Source organism: Ranitomeya variabilis, chromosome 6 (assembly GCF_051348905.1).
Source record: "Ranitomeya variabilis isolate aRanVar5 chromosome 6, aRanVar5.hap1, whole genome shotgun sequence".
Classification (NCBI taxonomy): Eukaryota; Metazoa; Chordata; class Amphibia; order Anura; family Dendrobatidae; genus Ranitomeya; species Ranitomeya variabilis.
The window spans coordinates 35,729,157-35,746,083 of record NC_135237.1 but is presented as its reverse complement, the minus strand read 5'-3'; the positions used below and the strand labels follow the sequence as shown (position 1 = coordinate 35,746,083).

General features: G+C 43.6%; 1 protein-coding gene across 1 annotated transcript; it reads left to right on the top strand.

Annotated features, from left to right (window-relative positions):
• Positions 1-509: 509 nt before the first annotated feature.
• SRI (sorcin) lies at positions 510-15,577 on the top strand. The gene is made up of 8 exons (XM_077268223.1): positions 510-653; positions 6,504-6,575; positions 6,809-6,878; positions 8,681-8,724; positions 9,350-9,497; positions 12,358-12,471; positions 12,554-12,612; positions 15,383-15,577. Exons 1-8 carry the CDS (start codon positions 615-617, stop codon positions 15,407-15,409), a joined length of 573 nt encoding a protein of 190 aa, XP_077124338.1. The 5' UTR covers positions 510-614; the 3' UTR covers positions 15,410-15,577.
• The last annotated feature ends 1,350 nt before the right edge of the window (positions 15,578-16,927 follow it).

Genomic DNA, 16,927 nt, shown 5'->3' with positions numbered 1-16,927 from the left:
AAACTTTTGGAAATGACGCCGAGGAAGGTTTTAAATGTCCTAGAATTCGGTGGTGTAACTTTATCCCAGTCTTCATTTTCGGTCCCATTGACAAAATTAAGACTATCCCTTTAAGCCGGTCCTTAAGGGGTTAAAAATAATGGCGGCGCTTGTGACCATAGCAACGAACTGACGCGTGGGGTGGTTTCACTTTACTGCGACACCTCTCCTGTCACAATAGTTTGAGGGCGGGGTTTCCGTTGCTAGCTGTTTTACATTCTTACTGCATTCCACCAATCACAATAGAGAGCGTAGTTTCTCTTACTTTACAGGCTCGAGTGGGGGCGTGGTTTCACGTTGCTGGTTAGTTTACACGCAGACAACGCTCCGCCCGATCAGGAACTTCAAAGGCAAAAGAGGTCGTGCTAATTTGCATGATAACCGCGCCCGCGCCAATCACAGCAGCATCATAGCATAACTGGGCGGGGTTTCGCTTTGGGAGTCGTCAAAGGCTGACAGCGCCCCGCCCACGTCCGTTCCCCGTGGAGTAGTGGGCGGGGCTTCGCTTGCTGCTTTATCAGGGTGAGGCTCCGGGCAGTGCACCCAGTCCTCATCGCTCTCTCCAGCCTGCAGCTATGGCATTTCCAGGAGGAGGCTACTATCCGGCCCCGGGGGTGAGTGCTGCGCCGCGGCGGCCTCTGTGCGCTCACTGACTGCCTGTGCTAGTGATGAGTAGCATGGAAGGGGGCTAGGTATAATCGCATGCGGTACCGCGTGTAGTCTGCACGGGGCGGTGTGTGGTATTTAACACCTTTTGCAAATTGGACCATAGTCCTTTACAGGAGGTAATAATGCAAAAAGGGAAGTTCTAGGAGCCACCAACGCCCTGCACTGACCCCTGTGCCAATGACAACTGTAGATAGCAATGGCACAATAGTAACGAAAGGGATTCGCATGGCTCCTAGAACTTCGTTTTTGTGAAAAAAAAAATAAAAAAAAATATATATATATATATATATATATATATATATATATATATATATATATATGTGTGTGTTATATAGATTATATATTTATTTTTTTAATATATAAATAATAATATATTATTTTTTATTATGAGATAGAGATATATATATATATATATATATATATATATATATATATATATATATATATATATATATATATATATATATATATATATATATATTTTTTATTATTATTATTCCATGCTGGATGATGGGCTCCAGAGTAATTGAGATGCTGTTGTCAGAGATTGACAGCAGCCATTGTGGCTAGGCAGGGTCAGGCGCTGGCTGTATAGCACAGCTACACCCCACCCAGTCTGCTGCAGCTTCTGCGCCCGCTCCATGTGCCTGACATTGGATGCCTCAGTACATCCTAAATGGGGAAAGAAATAAAAGGGATTTTTTTCTTTTCTTTTTTTTTTTTTAGTATTTGTGCAGTGCTGAGGTTCTGAAAGCAGATTGTAGAATTCTTAGTGCGCGCCCATTGGAATCTGTCAGTGCTCTTTATATAATAGGGATTGTCCACTTCCATCTGATAACCACTGCTCTAACAGAGGGTATCCAGAGAGAGGGACCCTTCCTTGGGACTCCTCCCTTATTAACCCTGGCATGAAAATACATTTTCATCCAACCTTTTATTTTAATAAATACGGAATGGATGACCTTCCTATAGTAAAATCTTCCTGCTAGTATCTACGCGTTTCAGGTACTCACTGCACCCGAAGTCATCACCAAGATCCTGAACCGTGTAGCGATTAGCATGAAGACTTTACTGTATGTCATCCGTCTTCGCACGTGTGTGCAGTAGGTTTCCTCCTTCCCTTGCCTATATTGTTGCATTGTGGCAGAATCTCTGTCCACGACCCGGACTGCGGTGGGATTTTGTAACTGAATTGGACGCTTCTTGCTACTTTATGAAAATTGAATGAATACAGGATAACTTCCCAATTTGAAAATGGCCCTTGAAGGATTAAAAGGGGTTGTCTTGTCCTCAGCATTTATGTTGATTAAAAAATGTCACATCGCTGGGACCGCCGCTGCTATGAGTTCGATCCCCTCCCGCACATTCTCGTTGTACACTTACAATGGGGAGGAGTTAGAATCAGCTATTGGTCAAGCATGTGCTGCTGTATTGAAAGTCTATGGGACTAATGAAGCTTTCATCGGAGATTATAGTGCTAATCTTTAAGGGAAACTTTGAAAATAATCCCCCTTTTATACTGATAAGGGGGGGGGGGATTTTTAAGGTTCCCCTTAAAGATTGCTGGGGTTCGACCAATGGAACCCCCAGTTATTCCAAGATCCAGGCTCTGTGGAGACCTTGTCTTGAATCGAGCAGTGACTGCGCAGGCTCGACCTCTTCTGCAATCATTGTCTACAGTGCATGGATTTCTTCTTCAGTACCATAGACAATGAATGGAGCTGAGGTTGGACACCTGTAGCCAGTGCTGGATTCATGATGTTGCTCTACAGATCCCTGTTCTGGAGATCCCAAACTCCTCGGCGGTAAGTTATCTGCTGCTATTCTATAGCTAAAATATCGATTTTAGTTTTGGGAATACCCCTTTTGAATCAGGTGGCAGCGTACGTGCAGAGAGGAGGAATGGTGAGCTCGGGACCTTTTTAGTCCTATGATCATGGTGTTTCCCGCAGTGGGAGCCCCAGCAATCAGATATTTATCTCCTATGCTGAGTCAGTTGTGGAAAAATCCCTCTTCTATTGTCTTGTTGCTAGAAACACAGTTACAAGCTTTATTGGTATTTGTCTTCATGGACTTTGGTTACAGATGGATAATGGGTTAGTTTACATTCCAAAGGTCTATTGTCGTCACATGGGCTGTTACCAACGGCTGTAACTGTGAGCACACCATATAGGTGCGTTGTCCTACCCCTGAGCTGCACCTAGAGATATCCCCTCCAGATGCCCCATAAAGACCGGTGGATGTGGTCACTTCCTCTAGTAATGGACCTCATACAATAAACCATAAATGTCCCTTTATGGTGTTTCTCCTTATCTTCTGGAGATAAGCACAGGCTGATTCATCTGTTGGACTTTGGCTTTGGGTAGGTCCTCTTTTATAGTTTATTGGAGCCTCTCCCTATAGTCGGGCGTAGTTCATGCATCGGCGTATTTCAAATAACCTTTATCACCTAAACTGAAAAACTTACCGTAGTAAATTATTGATTTCTGGGCCTTGAAAGTCCCAAGATTCCTCACCCCATTCCCTCACTGTATGATGGGGATCTCCATGGTCTTCTTAAATCCCTGTGTGGACTTGGCCTACAACTGTGATTGCCCTGTTGGGCCAGGACCCGTTTTCTAGGGTGCAACTTGGAGACCACTTGACTTCTTCTCACGCCCTTGGGAGATTGGGGATCCATGTATGGCTTTGGTCATAAAGACTCTTCACGGAGTGGGCCCTTGTCAAGGTGACTGGGAGGACCACAGCTACTTGGCACAACCAAATGTTGGGAAATCCAGAGCTGTTAACACCCCCCAATCGCTCCGCCAACCCTGGTCAAAGGGTTTTTTCAGGACTTTAATATTAACAACCGAACCTTAGGCCAGAATTATAGTTCCATGTTTCACATTTCAAGTGCTTATTGGCCGCGTTTCACCTGACCTTTACTAGACAGGCATATTTTAAGGCTGTCACATTCAGGTCAGGAGACCCTCAGCCGATCTGTGCCCGGACTTGAAACATGAATGTAGGAGTCCAACCTTAAGGCCCCTCATACACATTAGACTAAAATGGGTCAATCCTGCTGATATTGATGGGTTTGGCCAACAAACTAATGAATGAGGCCCTTATTATCACATGTTGGGGGAGATAAGATTCTGGCATGTCACATTTTGGACCTACGAAACTTTTGTTCTCTAAGTCATAGGTCACCGGTAGAGGGGTCTGGCAGCATCAAAGTACAGAGAAGTCCTGCTGTCTGGGGTGGGGAGACGGTATCTAAAGTGTATGGTGGGGGCTTTATAGGACAGGCCTTCAGTATTTGATCTGTGGAGGTTGAATTCCCACTGATCCGGGGCTTGAAGGGCCCTCAGCTCCTTATGGGTGGTTCTACAAGTTCTCTCCCACTCATTTATTAGCAGAAGTCGTCAGTAGTAAAGTCCTAGCGCCCATTTCATGTTACTGGACTTTGGATGCACTGATGGATCTTTTACATTTTCTATTAGTTTAGTAGCCATAATTGGGGGAACACCAATCACATACCTTATCTCCTCACGCAATGCTGATATGTGACACTTACGCAGTTGAGGTTCCACTGGTCAGGGTTACCATAGGGGACATGGTGTGACTCCGCCAACTTATCCTTACCTGTTGTCTGGTATTGTGATTCAACTCCATTGAAATTAATGAGGTTGACCTGCAATGCCACACACAACCTGTGGACAGTTGTAGCGCTATTTCTTGGTCGAAGTTGAGAGAGAGAGATATTATTTCTATTCAATTCTTTCTCCCTTTTGGTATCTTCTACCAAGAGACCACTGTATGATTTAGGGTCCTGAGACCTTCGCTCTCCCTGTGAGCTCCTGCAGACATTTTATACTGGGACATGAACGTGTATGTGTGTGTGTGTGTGTATATATATAATTTTTTTTTTGAGCAGTGACTGACAAGTGGCATTGGTTATCTGCCTGCAGGAAGCCTGTGTAATCATCGTACAGCTGTATACGGCCCCGCATCTGCCATAGTACAGGAGTCCAGGACCTGAGGCTGCTACAGAACATGTGAAATTATAGTTTTGCTGCAGTCGGACAATGTCCGGATGCAGATCGCTGAGATGGCCGCTGTACATTGTGTTTATGAATGCAGTAAACTCCTTTACAGAATTTTTCCATGAATAGAAAAATGTGCTTAGAAAATACCTTTAATTAGGAAATCAATCGTTTTGTCTATAGACGTACGGTAATCGCTAGGGTTCATTAACCCCTTCCTAATGTGACTTGCATGTACATCACTCATATAGAACGGGCTTTGGAGTTCAGGCAGCGCTTGCCTCTAACAGCAGCAACCGGACCTAGCTCTGATTGCTGCTGTGTAATCCTTAAATGCCACCGTCGTGCTCTGAAATAAACATTTAAGGCCGCACTGCTCCACCGTCCCCGCAATGTGAGCACATACACTGATGGCTGCCATCTACGAACTTCTGTGAAGTTCAGCCACAAGTCTGTAATCTCTGCTCAATAGGAGACCTGTATTGCCGTATATAGTAGAAAATCATAAACTATTGCAGTATGAATGATGAGACCACTGCAAGTTTAAGTTCCCTATAAGGACTATTAAAAAATGGATAATTCCAATATTTTTGTTTTTATATTTTTCCTTGCAGCTTCCCAAAAAAAATGTGATAACTACATCCTGTATGTTTCCCAAAATGCTACCAAAAAAACTACAACTTCTTGCTCAAACAAGATCTCATACATCGTAATTGATGGGGAAGGGGGATGTTATGAGACTCAATGTTGTTTTAAAACCTAAAATTTAAATAAAAAAAGTGCAGAAAAATGAAAACTAGTCAGTCTTGTTACACAGAATTGTTCCTCAAATGTCCAAATCTGTGAGGAGCCTGTGAGCACGTGCAATAGGAAGATCGACTGCTGTGACCTAGAGATTACCTGCACCAAGTTCAGTTGATCACCGGCGGAGCTTCCTTCTGCACATGCTCACAGGCACCTAGCCTCTGTACTGTCGATCACCGCGGCGGAGCTTCCTTCTGCACATGCTCACAGGCACCTAGCCTCTGTACTGTCGATCACCGCGGCGGAGCTTCCTTCTGCACATGCTCACAGGCTCCTAGCCTCTGTACTGTCGATCACCGCGGCGGAGCTTCCTTCTGCACATGCTCACAGGCTCCTAGCCTCTGTACTGTCGATCACCGCGGCGGAGCTTCCTTCTGCACATGCTCACAGGCTTCTAGCCTCTGTACTGTCGATCACCGCGGCGGAGCTTCCTTCTGCACATGCTCACAGGCTTCTAGCCTCTGTACTGTCGATCACCGCGGCGGAGCTTCCTTCTGCACATGCTCACAGGCTCCTATCCTCTGTACTGTCGATCACCGCAGTGGAGCTTCCTTCTGCACATGCTCACACGCTCCTATCCTCTGTACTGTCGATCACTTCCTTCTGCACATGCTCACACGCTCCTATCCTCTGTACTGTCGATCACTTCCTTCTGCACATGCTCACACGCTCCTATCCTCTGTACTGTCGATCACTTCCTTCTGCACATGCTCACACGCTCCTATCCTCTGTACTGTCGATCACTTCCTTCTGCACATGCTCACACGCTCCTATCCTCTGTACTGTCGATCACTTCCTTCTGCACATTCCCTTGTCCTAACATTTAAGGACTGGGTTCTGTCGGTGTAACAAAGGATAGGGATGAATTTATTCATAATAACTTTATTAATAATATCCTTTCTGGGGGTGTTTTGGTAGTTGACAGCACATTAATTTCTATTATGTTCCCGTTTATTTTTGCAGTATGGCGTGCCTCCGGGTGGCTACCCTCAGCAGGACCCCATGTATGGCTACTTTTTAGCTATTGCAGGCCAGGTAAGTTACTGTTCTCATCTTTTTCATGTTTGCACACGACATTCCATGTCTGATATGGGCCTCACAACCCTCCCCTACCCCCATAATGTCCGCTGAGATGGCCACTTCAGCCGTGTCCATGCAGGGTATGACCAAGGGGGCAACGACTTCTGTATTCACTTTTATAGGCGCCATGGAAACGGCTGTGGCTACCTATTTATCTATGTCATGACCACATTTATTTCATTTTTAAGGATGGTCAGATCGATGCTGACGAGCTGCAGAGATGTCTGTCGCAAGCTGGCATGTCGGGAGGATATAGTCGTAAGTGTCCAGAAAAAAATACAGATAATTGGAGATCTACACAAAAGTAACGAAAAGGTAAAATGGTGCAATTGCCCATAGCAACCAACTTTTTTTTTTTATGCCCTTTGGAAGATGAAAGCGGCAATCTGATTGGTTGCCATGAGTAACTGCTCCACTTTTTCTTTTTCATCAATTCTAATACATCTGATTTCAGTCTGGGATTTAACTCCAATTTCTCATTTTGCAGGGAAAAAAAGACGTAAGGAACCTTCATTGTTGAAATAAAATCTGTCCTAGTCATGTGAAGGACATGGGTGCGCGGTTCGTGACCGTACCATAAAGTCGCACACCGGAGCGTTGTTACCTGTAGCGACCAATCATCACTCAGCTTTTATTTCTTAAAGGAATTGTCTCATCGGGGACAACAGCTGTAGCTCCAAAAATTGTTATTTTATTTATTTTTATCTTTTTTTTTGTTGCTGGAGAACCCCACCGATGAGCAATGTGAGAAGGATGTACACACGGCCTTTACATGGTTAAATGAAGGCTGCACCGTGATTGGTGGCTATGGGGAACAAGGCCAGTTTTGATAATTGAGGTCCACAATCTGCATGGCAGTATCTCACTGATGCCTACGTGTTTCCACGAAAATAAGAACGGGCCTTATAAATATTTATTGGTCCGAAAGATGGGTGAGGGCTAGTGATGAGCGAGGGTGCTCAGATGAGGTGTTATCTTAGCATGCTTGTGCTTTGGGTATCCTCAGCGTGCTTGACTACTATATTCGAGTCCACGTGACTGCATGTCTCCTAACAAACAGGTTATCCCTGCATGTGCTGTGGCTGCGAGATATGCAGCTGCAGGGACTCCAACATATTATTTGAGCACGCCGAAGATACTCTATTGGCACACGAGCATGCTCAGATAACACCTTAACACCAGGTAACACGGCCCTACCCTTCATCCATATCTAAACACTTAAATGCCGCTGTCAGCAACTGGCAGCAAAATCTAAGGGGTCCTATTCGTGCTGGCATGTGATGTACATAATTGAGGTGATCTTTAATTTGCAATCCAATATACATATTAGTTGAACCAAAAAATCATTTTGGTCAATAACTCAGACCTTCAGGTACACGGATTGTATTTAAGAGAAGCGCTGGTGGAAAGGCGGCATGACCGCAGTGGTGAATAAATGGAATCTGAAGAAGGTCTAAGTTATTGACTGAGACGATGGCGTCAAGAGGTTGTATAATTAGTGACAATTCCTTTAGAGTAAACTTTTTTTTTTTTTTTTTTTAACTTAATCTTGCAATACCTTGAGTATAAATATGAATTTTATTTTGCTTCCTTTCTCCTAAGCACTACGGTGTACTGACAAGTTCATGCTCCTTTTAGAAGCTGCTTTCAACTGCTGCTCAGTAAGGACATGGGGCAATTCCTGTACTCTTGATGAGTCAGAGTACAGCAGAGAGACTCAGACAAGACAGGGAAGGAAAGACACACACACACACACACACACACACACACACACACACACACACACACACACACACACCCTTGAATACAGTGTACAGATAGATGTTGCTGAGCAGCAGATGAAGGCCACTTCTAAATGATCATTAACTCGACATGTGAAACACTGCAGCATAGTGTTCGGAACAGCAGGAGGCATTATAAGGCAATGGAGTATATCACAAAAATTCATAACTTATCAAATACCTGGAGGATGATTAAACATTATATAATTTAACTGCTTTGTAACTGAGTATCTTATTAATTATTAGTATTCTCTTAATTTTGCTTTTGTCCTTTGACAGCCTTTAACTTGGAAACCTGCAGAATTATGATCGCCATGCTGGATGTATCCTTCTATAAATGCCGCTGCGATCATCATAACTTGGGGGTCACTGATATACATCTTTTAAGGGTGGGCATAAAATGACACTTTATTGGCCACACACCAGTCCTTTATTTCTGGGAGCAGCAGCCCATTGTGTGTTTTGACCATTCATCGGATAATCGCTCGGTGTCTGGTGTGGGAGGAGATACGTTTGTTTTTGATGGAGGTATGCCGTTGACAGTGACCCCTGAAAGGAAATGCTATGGCAGATGGTGTCCACCAGTGAAGACTATGAATAGGGGCCATTAAAGCTGGAGGTGTACTTAATTAATCCAGGAAGAGGGCAGTCCTGTATCTGCAGGTTGGTAACGATTCTTCCCCATGCCTTGGTTTTCTTCCGATACGGGTGACTTACCGTAAAGATGCTATATAGCGGCACACAAGTCCATAATAATAACTGATAGTCATGGCACGTGTCCTGTATGGTTCCTCCATGAGGTGCTGTACTGTCCCCCTAGCAGTCGAAAAAATATTCAGTGGGTCTGCAATATGGCAGTGTGTATGAGGAGGTGGTAAGTATTAATGCCCCGGGCCCTTGTCCAAAGGCAAATCTTGCAAATGTGCAGCTCCTTAACATTGTCTTCAGAGGGACTACTCCGGCAAGTTGGGTTTTAATGAGTTTAAGGAACTGGGGATGGCATTAAACAGCTGGAGGCAGAACTTCATGACCTTCGATGTGGACAGAAGTGGGACAATTGGTCCGATGGAGCTGCACAGCGCTGTGGCGACCATGGGTGAGTATGGGAACTGTAGTCTGCTTAGTGACCAGGGATATTTTGTGTTTTTTTTATTGTTTGTTTGTTTTTTTTCCATCAATATGGCCATGTGAGGGCTTGTTTGCGGGATAAGTTGTACTTTTGAACGACACAATTAGTTTTACCATATCTTATATTGAAAAATGGGGTGGGGATTCCAAGTGCCGTGAAATTGCAAAAAAAGTGCAATTCCATGTGTGTGTGTTTCCCATTATCGCCCGTTATTGCATTTTAGTGCAATGTTGCGGCGACCCAAAAAATTAATTCTGGCGTCAGGGCACTGGATCATGTATACTACAAAATTTTGTCTCGCAGGTATAGAAGCCTTTTATTGCGTTAATTTTTATTTTTTTTCTGGTGCTTGGGTGTGTGACAACAATTATTTTTTATGACATTGGAGCAGGAGGCAGATCTTAAACAAGGGAACGTGCCTGTGCCCTCTGTTCCCAGTAAACTCTGTTTTGGCTGTTTAGTGAGGCTCCCTATATCTGCTCTTACGAGATGGTCATTGATGTTTTTTGGGTCTTGTGCAAATCAAAGCTGGAGTTTTAGGCCACGTGCACACGCTGCGGATTACTCTGTGGATTTTTCCAGACTGATTTTGGTAAATCCGCAGGTAAACCGCACTGCCAGCTTTTGGCGTGCCTTTTGTAGAGGTCGTTAGTATAGATGTAATCGCCTTCAAAGGCGTCCATGTAACAATTGGCATATGCTGGTGCCACATTTGACCCCATAGCGGTTCCCCAAATCTTTACATAGAATTGATCAGTAGAAAATAATTCTCATGCAGTATCGATGATAGGAGATCAAGGACCATTTGTTTAGAGTTGTAGGAATGATTAGAAAGCTCCAAAAACAATTGGAGACTGGTTCCCTGTTTGTGTCTGCTAGATGCCTACAGACTGTTTACTAGTCACACTTGACGTAAACAGTCAGGGGTAATATCAACCGTCTGTCTAATAATGTCCTGTGTTCAGGATAAAAGAATGGGTGCTTTTGATTAGTGGCGTGCACAATAACTTCTAGATATTTCTCTTTAAAGTTTGAGAGCGACCCAGGCTGGGTCAAAGCGTAAACTAAACCTAAGCTATATTATTATATTTTTTTTTTTTTTTTGCACCATTCTTCCAATTTTTGTGGTGAATTATCAATGCAGTAATTATAGACACTTATTTGTAAGAAACTGTACGTGAGTGCGGCTGATTTCTACTTTCTTGGTTCCTTCATGAGGCGCTGTATAGTCCCCCCCCCCCCCCCCCCCACCAGCAGCCAAAAAATATATAAATTCAGTGGTTCCCCAAGGGTCTGCGATATGGCAGTGTGTATTATGAGGGAATGTATTGATGACCTTATCCAAAGTCAAATCTTGCAAAAGTGTAGCTCCTTAACATTGTCTTCAGAGGGACTACTCCGGCAAGTTGGGTTTTAATGAGTTTAAGGAACTGGGGATGGCATTAAACAGCTGGAGGCAGAACTTCATGACCTTTGATGTGAACAGAAGTGGGACAATTGGTCCGATGGAGCTGCACCGCGCTGTGTCGACCATGGGTGAGTATGGGAACTGTACGAAGCCTAAAGCAATAGAATAGGCAAACATTGACATATTACAAAGTTTCTTAATGGAGGAATGTTTCCTTCCCCATTTATAAGCCTCTTCTTGCATAAAAAAAAAAAAAAAAAAAAAAAAACAAGTCGCTATGAAGCCACAGTCAGAGATTCATGTTCGGATTGGCTGATGGTCTTCTCAACTGATACTTGACAGCCTCGTTTATGTCGGAGGCTGGCGAGTTTCTGTTGGGTGACCCTTGGCGTGTTTCTTAACCATTTTTTACTCTATTGGGGTTAAAAAAAACAAAAAAAAAAACCAGACTGATTTATTCTGGATGTATAACGTTTTATTTTGGCTTGTTTTTTTTTTGTTTTCAGGCTAAATTATAGTGTTAAGAGATATGACATATTGTACTGTAAGAGGTGGGATTTCAGCAGTTTTCTGCCTATATTCTCTCCCCCTCAGTAGTGCCCCCATATTATGGTAATGGGTTAATATACTGGAGCTGAACACCCACATAAGAACCTCTTATTTGCTAGGAGTCCAATTCTTAGACTTATCAATAGATGCCTTCTAAAATGTCACGCCTCAAACCGCTACAGAATAAGACCCCTATAGAGAGGTCCGAGCCTTGCTAGAAATCAATAACAATATTTGTTTACAAAGTTCCATAAATCTCCCAAATCTCTAAGCCGTGCCAAAGGGGTGTAATTGCTCTTTAAAGAGGACATGTCACTTGCTCCAAAAAAAAAAATAAAGCTAAATACCTGAGGTCCCCCTGAATCTGCTGCTTTTTTCCGTTTTGTGCTGCATTGCTCCATTGCAGAGAAAATCACACTTGTTTCTTCTGTAGTACATTATGTGAAATCTCTGCATGCGGTTCAGCTGGGTGCTTCCTCAGGCTTCTCTGAGGATTTGTGCTTTCTCCCCTCCGTCTAAGATGCTGTGCTTGAGTGTCTGGGAGGCAAGAAAGCGCAAACCCTCAGCAGAGACTCTGAAGAAACACCCAGTTGGACTGCAAAACAGAGATTTCACATGCTGCGCTCCAAAAGCAACAAATGTGAATATCTCTGCAATGGAGCGACGTGGCACAAAACGGAAAAAAGCAGCAGAATCAGGGGAGCTCATGTTTCGAAAAAAAATCCATTTGACGTCTCCTCTTTAAGCTGCTGTCTCTGCAAAGGCTCTGGGAGCTGTGTCTTATGCCATAGAGTAATACTCTCTGTATCTTCTTCCTATGAGCATTGTGAAGGGAGCATCCAGAAAAGACCTGCTTATTCTATATTATAGGATATCGGCTGAGCCCCCAAGCTCTGAATATAATCGCTAAAAGATACAGCACCCACGGGAAGATAAAGTTTGACGATTACGTTTCTTGCTGTGTCAGGCTGCGAGCGATGACAGGTGAGTGGCGGCGTTATATTATAATTGGGGAAGTTATACTTCTTCATTGGTTTCTAACAAATGTCGTCTTCATTCTCTGCAGACTCCTTCAGGAGACGAGATGTTGCCCAGCAGGGGATGGTGAATTTCCAGTATGATGATGTGAGTATTGCGATACTTCTGGGCCACACCGTTGTGTAGCGCTAGTAAATGGGATTTTATAAGTATGGTCAATTTAGATTCCAGTCGATCTGGGAAGGAGAAGTGCCCACAGAGTAATGGTGTCCTATTGGGCAATTTTTTTATTTCAGAACATCTTTCTTGATTTTTGCAAGGTGTGTTAAAAAAAAAAATAAATAAATTTTTTTTTATTTATATAAAGTATGTATAATCTTTTCTTGTGCCATCACTGAAGAGATGACACAATGTACAGCAGTCGGTGTACAGCTTTGTAAATTTGCACAGAGCTGCAGCACGATGGCCGAGACCCTAGAGCAGTGTAACAAGACAGGTTCTGCTCAGAACCGGCCTCACTATGGTTGACCAAAGAAGTTGTGTGCATGTGCTCAGCATTCATAGCCAGAACTTGTCTGTTCACAATGGACGTACGAGTGCTGCCTGCATTCCTCCAGAGGTTACAGGGGTGGGGGATCCACCTGATGGTGCTCAGACCATACGCCACCGTACACTGCATACAATTAGTCTGCATGGTTGTTGTCCCAGAAGGAAGACTCTTCTAAAGATGATGCACAAGAAAGCCAACAAACACTTTGCTGTACACAGGCTGATTTAAGGACATGGATTTCTGGAACCATGTTCTGTGGTCTGATGAGACCAAGAAATTTATTTGGGTCAGATGGTGTCAAGTGTGTTTGTGTGTGTGTGGTGTCAGCCAGATGGAGCACAAAAACTTGCCTACAGTCAAGCATGGTGGTAGCAGTGTCATGGTTTGGGGCTGCCTGAATGCTACCAGCTGTGGGGATCTATAGTTCAATTAGGGAACCATGAATCTCAACATGTAGGATTACTACGTAGAACTAGAGTTCTAGTCTCTTCCGCGCTGAAGAGACAATTTGTATATTTCCCAGAGGAGCATGGAGATATTTAAGTCTCCTCACCTTTGTCATGTCAGTTTTGAGGCAAGGAGAAATGTTACCCCTTGGATCCCGGTCAGACGCCTCTCAACCAGCCAAACAAGATCTCATACTTTGCACTGATGAGGGGCAGTACCCCCAAAACAGTATCTGAAAACTGAGATTATGATTTTGGCTTTTCTTAAGTCATCTGACAAGGCTAATTAGAGGGTTGATATTGACTTTTTTTTAGGATTGCTATTTCCAATAGGTGGTGCTAGATTTCTAGTCCTCTTCTGACATGTTCTGTGACATACTGAAGCAAAGCATGATCCATACCCAAGGGAAACTGAGCTGCAGGGCAGTATTCCATCATAACGAATACACACTGCCACGCTAAAGAAACTGAGTATAAATGTGCTGAACTGGCCATGTCTACAGACTAGTGATGAGCGAGTATACTGGTTGCTCGGGGGTCCTCCGAGTATTTGTTAGTGCTTGGAGATTTAGTTTTCCTTGCCGCAGCTGGATTTACAGCTAGTAGCCAGGCTGAGTACATGTGGGGGTTGCCAGGGAATCCCCACATGTATTCAAGCTGTCTGGTAGCTGCAAATCATCCAGCTGAGGCAAGGAAAACTAAATCTCCAAGCACTAACAAATACTCGGAGACCATCGGAGCGTGCTCGGGAAAACCTGAGCAAATGAGTATACTCGCTCATCACTAGTGACCACCAGTGAAGCTCTAGCGCCCTGCATGACCAAGAGAGATAAGGCACAAAAAGATAGTAGCCACACAAAATATTGCCAAATTGTGCCCAAACTGTCCATTTTCAGTTAGGGGTGTACTCACGTTTGTTGCCAGCGGTTTAGAGGGCACACACAATTTACACTGTTAGTTTAAAGCTTGTGTGACTACTTTTACGTTGTATCTTCGGCGTTGTCCCAAGAAAAGCGATAACATATTTCATCCCGATTGCGTCACAGACAGACGGCGCCTTGAAAGGCCGTTTTCATTTGCAGTTCCGTATCTTATCAGCCTCCAGGATGAACACAATCCAATTCATTCACTGACAGCAAGCCGAGATCCAGTAAAAGTGTGAGAATTAGAGGATGCACAACTTGGATTATGATTATGTAAAAAAACTGAAAGTTTTGTGTGCATAAACGATACCTAATAACATTGCTTAATGCTGCCAACTGGATAGAGAAGACCTGTCCCTGCTAGAGTAAAGGATGTGTTGCCAGATCATACAGTACATAGATTTTTTAGACCTGATTACACTGATGTAATTACTCTGAAAATCAATAACTGAATGACTAGTTTTTCATATTAGAGCATTTTATGACTGAAGCTGAACATAAAGCCTCATCAGCTCTTGAGATTTATTATACCAAGCTGAAATCTGGCTGTACGGTCGCACTCTTCCAGACACTGATTAGGGGTCAAGTGATAGAATTAAAGATTTTTGTAATATACAAAGGGTCTCCTGCATTGAATGACACGTTCCATCTTCCGGTGCGTCCATGCACACAGCAGCGTCGGGAAGCTACGAAGTCATCATGATCTGCGTGTTCACCCCAGCGGCCATATTTAGTGAGGGCACATCCAAGCCCAGGTATTTCCATTATATTGGAGTAGTACGCAGCCTAAGGACACGAGGCACAAACCTCCACCAGCAAATGGAGACCAGAGGACGACTTGTGAGGGGTCTCGCGCTGCTCCTTGCATAACGCCGGGAAAAAGAAAAAGTTCCAAACTTTCAGCAAGAATTGTGACTTGTTGTCTAAGGAATCTTTGTCATGATGTCTGCAGTTTGTATTGTCTTCATCCTTGACTTCGCCTTTTCTTTTCTCCGCAGTTCATACAGAGCGTCATGTGCATCTGAGAAAAAAAGTGAATTTCCTGGAAACGGATCCCTTAGATTCTGCCTGTACCCAGCCCCGCTCTGATTTTAGTCCTGAACACTAGTTTATATATAAACGCCTTCTGTCTGCAGTTTTGTAACAGATTTTTTTTTTTTCTATTTTAATAAATGCAAAATATTTAGAGGCGACACCGAGGATTTGATTATTTAAATACAGATTAATATAATTGGACCTGAATATGGAGTAGTAGGAATTGGATAACCGGGCAGGAACCCTTCTGTCTGTGATCAGTGTGGTGGGGGCAATATTGTGCTACACATGAGCAGAGTGCTTTCTGGCAGTGCTGTAAAATGGCCATGTATCTTGTGTTTGTATGCGATTTCTTCTTAGATGGATCCTAAGCAGTATAAAGACCACGTCGTACGCAATTGTTTGAGTGCAGTTATACTAAAATTGGCGGTATAGCGGAATCTGTTGGACCATTTCAGAAAAGTAATGTGTATTTTTGCTGCATCAAATAACCTTAGATGATGCCTATGTTCACACGTTGCATTTTTTTTTCTGCAGGCAAAACCTGCTGTCATGGCAGAAAAACAAAACAGGTTTTGCTACGTTGTCTCTTGTGCATGCCGATAAAGTTTAACGCCTCTTAAAAAAAAAAAAAATAAATAAATCATGATGCAAACTTCCTTAAGGTTTTTCAAGTAAACCCTGATGCCTGCGGTTTGGCACTTACTCATTGCTGTCTATGGGTGCAAAAACACTGGAGGAAGTGACATGCTGCAGTTTACAAAAAAACACAGCAGTTCAAAACAGTGAGGCAATCCCTGCATGTGTTGCGGCTGTCGAACATTCGTGACACATGCGGCGGCAAGGACATTTTTCGAGCGCTAAAGTCACTCGGCACCCAAGCATGCTCAGATAACGCCTTATCCCAGCACGGTCACTCATCACTAACTCAGTGAACAGATGACCAACAATTATCTTCATTTATAAAGCAGTCGTAGTGGTCTGCGTTCCTCTACGCAGTCTTGGTAAAAAAAAACAAAAAAAAAAACTACGGCCTGTGGGACAATCTACGGAAGTTCAAAAGGGTGAGGTTTTTGGAAAAACTCTTGCCATGCAACTTTCCTGGTGCTCAGCAGCTCGGCAATCTTCTCTAACCTAATGTATCATCAGAGGAGGATGCCATGGAGTGAACTGGGTAAGGTTTGAGAACGTGAGCACTGAGGCCCAAAAACTGGATAAGGAGAAAACCGGCACCTTATACCGTGATTCCACTCCATGCAAAAGTAAGGGAGGGAAATAAATCCTGTCCAAATTCTCTGTAAAAGTCCTATTACATACAGCATTACACATCTATCGAGAGAGACTTCTGATCACTTTAAATCTTGTGTGGCCCTCCTGGATCTTGGGAGTGTGGGTCCCAAAGTTCACTCCCTATGTGTGTGTAAAGAGAGACCTGCAAGGAACCTTCTAGGACCTGGCCGGAATCTTAGCACGCAGCCTTTCAGAGTGCAAGCTGCAACAACCATGAG